The 10,839-nt window shown below is 60.9% G+C and overlaps 1 protein-coding gene across 1 annotated transcript; it reads left to right on the top strand.

The window, feature by feature from the left end:
• Window positions 1–713: 713 nt before the first annotated feature.
• VOLCADRAFT_93762 (uncharacterized protein) lies at window positions 714–10,334 on the top strand (the record flags this gene model as incomplete). The annotated part of the gene is made up of 11 exons (XM_002953018.1): window positions 714–1,577; window positions 1,895–2,034; window positions 2,522–2,694; window positions 2,935–2,984; window positions 3,340–3,712; window positions 4,502–4,707; window positions 4,742–4,780; window positions 5,488–5,814; window positions 5,971–7,093; window positions 7,568–7,671; window positions 10,308–10,334. The coding sequence occupies 11 exons, from the start codon at window positions 714–716 to the stop codon at window positions 10,332–10,334; spliced, it is 3,426 nt and encodes a 1,141-aa protein (XP_002953064.1).
• Window positions 10,335–10,839: the final 505 nt, after the last annotated feature.

The following is a 10,839-nucleotide window of genomic DNA, read 5'->3' as shown; positions in this document are numbered from 1 at the left end:
TTTTGTTTTCTCGGCTACAGCATTGAAAGGGCTCGTTTGGGTGTCCTTGCCACGTCCACCTCCACATCCCTCCCAGGGCAGGGCACCTCGGCATTTCGCCTCTCCCGCCATTTCCGCTGCCAGGGCCGGATCGAGGAATCTCTAGCCGCAGTGAAGCCACAGGATGCTCTGCAACATCTCACAAATAAAGAAGTACAAGCGTTTCTCCTTACGCCCCAAATCCGTCTCCACGCCGCAGCTGATTTTCCAGCACGCGCACGCAGTCGTCTAGCCTCAGGGCTTGTCTCTCAGGCTGATCCGAAAAGCCGTGTTTGATTTGAGCGCATACGAATTTTATTCGCTACGTCTACAAAGCAGCGGAAGCTTGCTTGGTTTCGGCCGGTGTTGAAACTTACCGCGGTCGCGTTCCCGGGAGCCTGTACAGGAGAGACTTTGCAAGTCGTCCAAATTCTGCAGCAGCTTGGAAGGAGTTTTCTAAGACAATATTCTCGAGATTATCGACCTGTTCCAAAAGTATCTTTGCGCAACACAGGTCAACATCTGGGTTAACTTCTTGGTGACGGTTCTTCTGCCAATTGCAGCTCTCTCCTTAACCTCATCGTTACACTCCATCTTTACCATTTCCACCTCCGAAGCATTTCTGAGATTATACGAATATTGTTTGGAAATCATTCTCCTCAACCAGCCTCCTGGCAAGGTGATCTTATCTACTCATGTCGCCTCCACCAACGCACTCGACGACCGAGTCTCGCATGGCCCCGCCGTCGCAATCATCCACCCCGTCCGGTGACGTGGACGGCTCCGGATGTGACCGTCTTGCCGGCGGCTGCGGCGACGGCCCTGGCGCCGTCGTGTTTGGTAACGGCGGTGTCGCTGCCGCTGCTAGAGCCGCGGCCACGGCCGCGGCGGCGGCGGCGGCGGCGGCGGCGGCATCCCACGCGGCGGCGCGTAGGATCTCTCGGACAACGAACCTGCCGTCAGCGGCGGCGATGGCGGCGGCGCAGTCACCGCCAGAAGACGGCGGGAAAGGTGCCGCTGACACTGCAAGGGCATCCGCCGCTGCCGCTGCCGCCGCTGCTGCTGCTGCCGCCGCTGCCGGTCGTTCACCAGTTAGTGGATCGAACAAGGCACGGCCGTTGTACGGGGAGCGGCCATCGCCTCTGTCGCCGTCGTCAGCAAGTCCGTCAGCCGCCCCATCACCAACCGCGAGCACAGCAGGCCCCAACGCCCACGCCACCAGTGCGGCTGTAGCGGCGGCGGCGGCGGCGGCGGCCGCGGCGGCGGCTGTAGCACGTCCCTCAAGCCTCACTTCTCCTGCCGCTGCCGCCGCTGCCGCCAACCATCAGCCGCCCGCATCTCCCGTGTGCCGGTCAGACACCCGACAAGGACCTGCTGCCGTACAGGCCCCAACACCACAACCGCTCCAGCTTCGCCAAGCTGCCTCACAGCGCATGGAATCAAGTTGTACGACAGGTGTCGCTACGGCTGCGGCGGCAGCGGTGACGATGGCCGCCGAGGTGGCAGTACGGCAACGTCTGTCCCAGCGGTCCATCGGTATTAAGACGGGCGACGTCATTGTGAGTGGGACTGGCGGCGACGGAGGCAATGGGGCTGTACGGCACGTAGGTGACGTTGAAAACGGCTGCGTCGGCCGCGGCGGTGACGGCGTTGCACGTGTTCGTGACGAACCGGTGCAGGCGGTGGCGGCGGCGGCAGCGGCGGCGGCGACCGTGATCGAAGCTGACGGCGATGCGCCGAATTTCTGCTGGAGTAATTCATCGCCGCGACTCCTACGAGCGCAATCCAGGCAACTGCAAGCCGCTACCAGCGGCAGGTGTTCCGTACCAGCCGCTGCAGCTGCCGCTGCCGTACCACGATGTCGGTCACCCCGAAGGGCGTGCCCGAAGGCACGCGGAGTGACGGCGACGGCGGCGGCGGCAGCTGCGGCGGCGGCGGTTTCGGCGCTAGCACTGCACAAGGCGGAGGGCCGAGGCGGCCTTGCCACCAGCGCGCCCGCTCACGGGCCATTAGGCGGTCCAGGCGACGGCGACGGCGACGGTGGCGTAGGCGACGATGATGCCGTCGCTTCTGCGAGTGGCGGCGGCGGCGGTCGAGTGGCGGCCGCCGCCGATAATGATGATGATAATGATGATGATGATGGCGGCAATCACGATGGCCACAATGAACAGGGCAACAGTCTTCGGGTCAGTGTCGGGCGCGACGGCGGCGTCGCCGCCGCCGCGGGTGGTGGTTGCGGCGGCGGCGGCGGCAGCTGCGAGGTGGCGTCCAGCCTGCCGGTCCTTCTTGCCGAATGGCATTTGGAAAAGCAGACAACGCAGACCGTCGATGTACGACAGGGTACGGCATCACGGCCGCACCTTGTAGCTCGAAGGGCCAGCGGAGGCGGCGTTGCGGCGGCTGCCCTCCGCGCCGCCGCCGCCGCCGCCGCCGCTACGCAAGCGGATGGCGGCGGCGGCGGCAGTAGTGTGGCCGCTTCCGGCGCCGTCGCGGCCGCCGCCAGGGCGTCGTCAGCGATGGAGGCGGCGGCGGCGGCGCCGGCGGTGGTGGAAGCGGCGGCGGGTGCCGTGCCATCGCGTGTGATGGGCCGCGGGCCCCGCAATCGCAGTACACAGTACAAAGGCGTGTCGTTGTACCGTCGTACTGGGCGGTATGAGGCACACATCTGGCATGAAGGTGCGGCGCCGTTTCGTTCATTTTGTCATTGTCGCTGTACTGTCGTATTGCCGTATTGCCGTATTGTGGTACTGCCGTGAATGGGGCCGTACACGACGATAATTCGGCTCTGGGTTATGGATCCGGTGACCCACATCGCCATTTTGGTCAAAACTCCTAAATAATTATGTTATATAAATTCACAAGTTACACGAATAAATAGTAACCCCGCTTTTCCATTTCTTCTTCTTCACCGCACAGGGCGCCAGCTGCACATCGGTACGTACGGCACTGACGTGGAGGCTGCCCTGGTACGTGCCGTACACATATATGAAGGCGTTTTTCATATTTGTGCGTGTTTGTGTCGCGGGTGCCCGTCCGGGTAAATGTCATCGTTCCATGCAAATCTGCGTTGTTCATGTCGGATACTGCCGTACAGTACTGCCAAATCTCCTGGAAACAAACTCTGCCGCCTACAATTAACTTATTTCTTATTAATATAACAATATAAATACTATAAAAATGCTCAGTTTTCTTTTTTTCCTTGATTAGATTGCTTCCAGATATGTGTCCTTGTCAGGATGTGGCGCAATGATTCTCATATACTCTCTCGTTCTCGTTTCCTCTTCGACTGTCATAACATGGTTTCGGTTTCTCTCCGTATAGTTACGTTGCCTGGCTTTACCGTGTGTGCGTCATCTTAAAATGACGGTACGACAGGCGTACGACAGAGTTTCCCGCTATCTTCGAGGCCCCGGCGCTGTGCTGAACTTTCCGACGGAGGCTGCCGCCACAGCGACCGCTGCTGCCGCCGCCGCGGCGGCAGCGCCAACGTTTGCCGCTAGCGGCGGCGGCGGCAACGGCGAGAAAACAGCATGTCCAAAGGCAGCTGCCGCCGTCACCGCCGTCAGGCAGGGCGGGTCAGGGCCGGCAGCAGCGGCGTCTGTACGGCACCATCAAGGTCGGGTTGGCCTTGGAGAGGGCTCCAGGGTGGTGCTGAGGGCTGCGGGGGTTGATGGGCGACAGCAGGACGGGGCAGGTACGGCAACCCACGTAATGAGTACGGGGCATGCCTACATTCACATTCGTACATTCACCGCAAGTTGAAACAAATTTTGGAATGTGAAACCTCGAAATTAATGCCTTGCCAAGTGTTTGTAGGAAACAATTTCAACTAAACTCGAATTGAATAAATATGCAATTATTGCGCGTGAGACTTCCACGAATTGAATACTGCATTACGTAATCGTCAGTCAGATGTTCAGGGTTCTGTTTATGTCGGTAAATATTTAAAATATTGGGAGGGAGAGGAGGCCGCTCAAAGCATGCCGCAGCCAAATTCCAGTTGTGTTTCGTGGTGGTGAACGTCGTGATACAGTTAGTGGTTGCGTGCGTAAAATGTGTCGGACGTACGAACAGTACGATACGTTCAGGCAGGTAGGTTGGAGAAGGTCACTGCGTCTGTTAGCTTGCCTATGCAATCCAGAAGATACATGATACATACATACATACATGAATACATACATGAATACATACATGAATACATACATACGCGTTCTCTGGCGGCTGGTGAGCCGACAGTGGCGCGTCCTGCCGCTGCTGCCGTATGACGACGTAATGGCACACGTTCCCGTTTGCACGTGACATGCCGTACACCGTACATGCATGCATCGGAATACAGGTGCCGACAGAGTGCGCTGTGCCCAATCAGTGGCGGAGCCGGCCGTCGCCGCCACCGCCGCCACCGCCGCCACCGCCGCCACCGCCGCCACCGCCGCCACCGCCGCCACCGCCGACGCCGACGCCACCGCCGCCGCCACCGGTGAAGGTGGCATGGGCGTCGACAAGGGCAGCGGCAGCCGTTGCGCAGGGAACTCTCATTATGCGGGAACCCACCAAACCTTAATTGTTGAACAGGCACCTAACGGCGTCGCCGTCGGTACGACATTGAGCAGTACGACATTGGGCAGGGGTGGCGGCGGCGCCGGGCGCGGCATTGCCGCGTTTGTGAAGCCGTGGCCAAACTCGTTGGCGGTGAGCAATGTGAGGGGCCTGGGCTCTGCTGCAGGCAGCGGCAAGGCCGGAGGCGACGGCGCTGGCGCCGCCGGTGAGGCAGCGGCGGCGGCCGCCGCCGCTGCTGCCGTCGTACGCTCTGTACGACGCCGCATCTCGGCCATGGAGCCGTTGTCGGCGCCTCACTTTCCAGTTCCGCCCTCGGCACTTCCGCGCGCCGCCAGCATCCCTGACCTACGTACGGCAGCGGGGACCGTGGCGGCGGCGTCGAGCGAAATCCGCGGCGACTATAACGGCGGCGGCGGCGATGGTGGCAGCGGCGACTGCAGCAGGCGGTGTAGCCAAGAGTACGGAAAAGTCTTTTGCACGCGACCTGCCCCTGCGGCGATCCTTGGCGATGATGCTGGCGGCGGCGTTGGCGGCGGCAGCGGCAGCGGCAGCGGCAGCGGCAGCGGCGATGATATGAAGTACAGAGTGCACGGTAGCGGCGCTAACACTGGCAAATGCAGCGCCAGCGCTGACGGCGGCGGCGCAGCAGATGATCGTGTCGTACAGTTTGCGGAAGAAGATGCCTGGGCGGTGGTTGGAGTGCGTGCTGCGCTGCCTCGGATTGCATTTCCGGGGGGCGTTGTAGATCTCGCGCCGCCGCCGCCGCCGCCGCCGCTGCTTTGGCCGTCAATGCTACAGCTGGAACCGCAGCAACAGCTGCCGCCGACACCAGCACTGCCAGCGCCGTTCCACCAGACGCATATCGCCGCAACCGCCGCCGCCGCTCACACGTGCGATGCCGTCAACAAGCAGCCTTCTTATGCGGCGGCGATGAGGAGTGGCTTGAAGGGCGGTTGGGAGGTGGCGACGACGGCGGCGGTGACGACGGCGGCGGTGACGGCGGCGGCAGACGTCGCCTTCAGCGGACACTGCAAGGATTACAATCAGGCTGTCCAGCCGTTGTACGGCAGCGGCGGAGTCGGAGAAGACGCCAGTGCTCACCTGGACGAGAGGGCCGCCGGGGCCGTCGTCCCTGGCACCGCTTGTACGGCCATCAGGTATGCGTCTGATATTGTCGTACCTATCGCTGCTGGCCAGCTGGATCCGGGCTATGGGGTCCCCGCAGAGTCCGTGGCGGCAGTGCCGCCGCCGCCGTCGCTGCCGCCGTCGCTGCCGCCGCCGCTGCCGCGGCAGCTACAAGGCAGGCAGAGTACGGCCGGCAGGGACGACACTGTCGGCGACGGCAGTGGCGGCGGTGGCAGCAAGCGACGGGTAGCCAACTCTGTCGTACTGCAGTCCCTCCTATCGGCGGGGGTTCCTGCTGACTTGCTACGGGCTGTGCTTAAACATACGACAACAGCAACGGCGGATGCCAGCGGCAGCGGCGACGGCGGTGCCACCGACGTCGTTGCGACCGCCGCGTCCCCGCCGGGTGTGCCGCCGCCGCTTCCGCCGCCACCACAAGAACAGACGGACATACGTATGGCGGTTCCGATGGGTATCGACCTTGGTACGGATGGGTCGACGGCGGCGGCAACTGTCGCGATGTCGCGAGGATGTCCGCAGCTACAGCGTACGTCGGCGTTGCCGCCGCCGCCGCCGCCACCGCTGGCCCAACCATATCTACCATCGCCGCATTACCATCACCATTACCATGGAGTCTCCGACCAGTTCGTGACGGCGGCGACGACAGCGGTAATGGCGGCGGCGCCGCCGCTGCCCGCGCGGCCAGCGCCGTCAAGGCCTTCAACCGCAGCAATTAATCTTCAGAAGGACGCGGCAGTAGCAGCCATCATGAGTCACTTAGCCAGACACCCGCCGCCGCCGCCGCCGCCGCAGCAGCAGCAGCCGTGGACGCTACAGCCTCCGCCAACGGCAACAAGATCGGGTCGTTGTACGGCGCCTGATCCATCGGCAGCTACTGCTGCCGCCTCTGCCAACACGGCGACAGCTGCAATCGCCGCCGCAAGTACGGCAGCCTCTGAATCGCGACCGTACGGCACCGCCGGCGGCGGCAAAGTGGAAGATTTGCGGAGCAGCGGGCCGGAGGACGCCACGCCGCTACTGCCGGGCGTGTCGCCCCTGGCTACTGCGAACCAGCAGCAGCAGCACGCGACGGATGCGGTGGTACTGCGGATGCAGCACCCGGCGGTGCTACAGCCGCAGTCCTCCAGGCCCACAGAATTTAAATCTGACGCCGACGGCGTCTGTACGACACCTGCATCGCTGCTACAGTCGTCATGTGCATCGGCTGCTCTGGCGGTGCTACCTGGCGTCGCCGCCGCCGCCGCCACCGCCACGCAAGTGCCGTCGGCGGCTACAGCCGCCCAGCCAGAGGACGTGCGAACGAATGGGCTGTCAGCCAGCGGCGCGGCGGCGGCGACTGGTGGCGGCGGCGGCGACGGCGGCAGCAGCACTGGTACAAGCAGCCGGCTGTTCTGGGTAGGGGGACAGTTACATGGCTTGGGAGGGGCGCTTCTGGATTTCTTACACCCCCCCCCGATAACGCAGTCATCAATCCGAAGCTTGCTGTTGTCCCATCGCCAGCAGCAACAGCAGCAGCAACAGCAAGAGCAGCAACAGCAACAGCAAGAGCAGCAACAGCAACAGCAAGAGCAGCAACAGCAGCAGCAACAGCAGCAACAGCAACAGCAAAGCAGCGGTGCTGCTGCCATGGCATCGGCGGCGGCGGCGAATATGTTTACGGCGCAGGCCATCGTCGATGGGGTCGGCGGCTCGACCGCAGCCGAGGCCGGCTGTAGCGGCGGCGGCGGCGTGTCTTCTTTGAGACCAGCTACAGCTGTAGCCACTGAACCAGATCCAAAAGCTATGCTGGCGGAAAGCCTTGACGCCACCGCCGCCGCCGCCGCCACCGCCGCCGCCACCGCCACAGCTACCGCCGGCAGTCACGCCGCGGAGGCCGCCGTCATGCGCACGCGTACGGCACCGGAGGCGGACCGCAGCTGCCTTGCCTCCGCCGCGATCGATCCCTGGGAGGTGAGCGCTCTGACGGAGGCATGGTTGGGCGCGTGCGGCAGGGTTGGCCATGGCGGCGTCGGGATCGGCGGCGTCGTACACCGGTCACTGACGGCGCCGTCGCTGCCATCCCAGCGTTTGGCTAAGTTTTCACTGACGCCGGGGCCGTACAAACGCCCCCGGGAAGACAGCGGCAGCAGTAGCCGCAGCAGCGGCAAGGACGGCGGCGGCGGCGGCGGAAATGGCAGTGGTAGCGGCGGCGGCGGCGTAACTGCCGATACTGCCGCAACGGCTACTGCCGTTGCTGTTGCTGCCGACAACAAGGCCTCAGATGTTGCCGTCGACGCCGTCGACGCCGCCACGCTGGACGAGCCGAGCGGCGGTCCGGAACCGATGTGTATCGACAGTCAGGAAGGTAACTACGAGATGGGGCCTGCGATGGACACGTCAGCTGAATGTACGAAAGTACGAACAGAGTGCAGTGGGCAGCTCGCTGTAGCCAACAACATCGCGGCTGGCGGCGGTGAGGCGCTGGCGGCGCCCTCCGGCTTCCGGGAACACCGAGGGGTTGCTAGCAGCAGTAGCAGCAGCAGCAACGGCGGCGGCGGCGGCGGCGGCGGTGGCGGCGGCGGTGGCGGCGGCGGCGGTGGCAGTGCTGGCGAATGGGGTTGGCGGGGGCCGGAAGGTCTGACGGCAGCGACTTCTCTACGAACACATCCTGACAAAAAGACGCGCTTGTTGTACGGCATGTACAGAGGCGGCGGGCTTTCAGGTGGTAGCGGCAGCCGCAGTGCTGGCGGCGGCGGCGGCGGCGGCGGCGGCTGCGGCCGCGGCGGCGGCGCTGCAGCTGATGGTGAGCCACCGACGTAACGGGCACAGTGTACGAAGAAGGGTTTGCTAGTACGGCCAGGTTTTGTCCGACGCCAGTACGGCTACAGCGACGCGATTGAAGCTCCCTACTGCAACGGGACTGTCCAATTACCCATTTCCCTTGCAAGGCAGCGGCAGAGCCATGAGTGTCGTACAGGGTACGGAATTCGGGGGGCGGAGGGGCCTGCTGCTTGTAGCCGTCAGCCGCCATCGTATCCACATCAGAGATTGCAGCTCTTAACAACGACAACGCAGGATAGGAGGGGTAGGAGGAGGAGGAGGAGGAGGAGGAGGAGGAGGAGGAACGATGGGGCAAGAGGGAGGAGAAATGGTGAGCCCCGGACGGGGGAGGAGGCGGCGTATGTGTGTGTGTGTGTGGGGGGGGGGGGGAAATGTGGGATATGGGGATGAAAGATCCTCCCTCGGGTTTATGGAAAAGGGCCGTCAGGTCCCAGTGGTGGTGGGAATTCCTGAGGGTGGACATTCATCATGGAACGGAAAGCCGTAGCAGTGCGGTGCGAGAGGAGAGGGACTCTCGTGCAGCTGATGTCGTCGTGTCGGAAAGTCGCGCTCTACCGTGTGTATGTGTGTGTATTTCCTATGTACGTATGTACGTATGTATGTATGTAAGTATGTACGTTTGTATTTATGTATGTTGCAATGAATGTCCTGACGTTTATGTCAGCACTCTTAAGAAGAAGTAGCCCCTAAGTCAACTTTGGCGAGGTGTGTGTAGCGCACCGCTTAGAGCAATTATGCGAAGATACGTGTTTTTTTGTTTTGCCGCATTACCTCTCAAAACAGCTCTCAAATTTGTGTGTGTCATTTTGAGTACCAGTCTTTACAGATTCTATTCACAGTGTGTGAGAGTGTTGAGCCCACCAACAGCTAGAAATAAAAAGCCCATCACATCTTAAAACTATTTTTCGGCGGCCCGGGGGGGGGAGAGGGCTTCGGAGCCAGGGTTCCGTCACACTTTCGGGAGTTGTCTGTTGTTTGTTTTGTTGCATTTTGAGGAAATACTTGTGCGATAGCTCTTGCCCACAAGCACGCGTTAACAGATATTCAAGTACGCGCCGCGTAAGGCCCTGGTTTCTTTGTTGGGCTGTTTTGTTTGCGCTCGCTCCGAAACCTGAGCTGCCGCAGTTATCACTTCCACCAGGGGCAGGTAAAACCGTTCTTTTGCCAAGCAACCGCTCTCAACGCCGTTTTAAATTTATGATAGCTTTGGGTGATGGCCGGTGCAAGGTCGAGGATCCTTTATAGCCATGATGTAGTGTTGTCTTGTTGTCTCGTGCAAAGTAATTATTGTTACTACATGTAGTGTGTATGTATGTATGTGTGTGTCTCTGTGTCTATTGTTTTGTGTGCTGATGTTGGCTTGCTGCCGCTGTGTGTGTGACGTCCATCACTGTGACGCTGTGGGATCCCCCCCCCGGGGGAGATCTCCTCCTAGTGGGAGGAGAGAAGTAAGCAAGCTGGCTAGATAGCTGGCCAGCAAGTAAGTGAGCTAACAAGCAAGCAAATAGGCTAGCTAGTAGAAAACGACATCAAATTTTCAAGTTTAATTTGCGCAAATCGTCTGCTGAAGGTCTCAAACGATGAGATGCCTGATCCGGGCGTTGCGAGTTCGTTGGGAGTTAGGAGTTGATGAATGGTTTTGATGTTTTCGGTGGAGGCGCGTGGCTCAGGGACTGTGCAGGGACTGCGCAAACCAGAAGAGTATTCAAAAAGCTGATAGGTTGGATCCAGCTGTCATGTGTGCAGCATCCCCCCCACCGCTGCAGGAAGTCGCAGGCGGGGGTGGGTGGTGAGACTGCGAAAAGAATTCATCCAATAGTCTCGTCAGGGGTAAAAAGGAGTTGATGGATAAAGGAGGCGAGAAAACCTCCTTGGCTGAGCTGGGAGAGTAGGGTGTCGTATGCTGAAGACCGTACAGCTGAGGGCTGCGCGTGTACGACACATCCACGACATTGAGCATTGACTGTCTATGGAGCGTTGCTCTTTTTGTTTGCATGATGATGGGGGGAACGTAGGGTGTTTCGTCGTGTCGTGCGATATTGGTCTTGTGTGATTTGGAGGGGGGGATGCTGGGGACGAGATTCAAAAGGTGATCCTGGACATCATGGGCCCTAATACTGGGCTGCTAACACTGAGCTAGCTGCTGGGAGTTAAGAAAATAGTTATATGCGTGATGCGTAGTTGTTCATTCCGCAGAGCATGCTTTAACATTGAAATCCATTACAGGGCTCCTGAGTCGACAGTGTACATAGGGCTTTGGATATTGCAATCTTAGATGGGTGCTGGAGGTGCATATGT

This window comes from Volvox carteri, assembly GCF_000143455.1.
Source record: "Volvox carteri f. nagariensis unplaced genomic scaffold VOLCAscaffold_33, whole genome shotgun sequence".
Taxonomy (NCBI): Eukaryota; Viridiplantae; Chlorophyta; class Chlorophyceae; order Chlamydomonadales; family Volvocaceae; genus Volvox; species Volvox carteri.
This window is presented reverse-complemented; position numbering and strand designations above follow the sequence as displayed.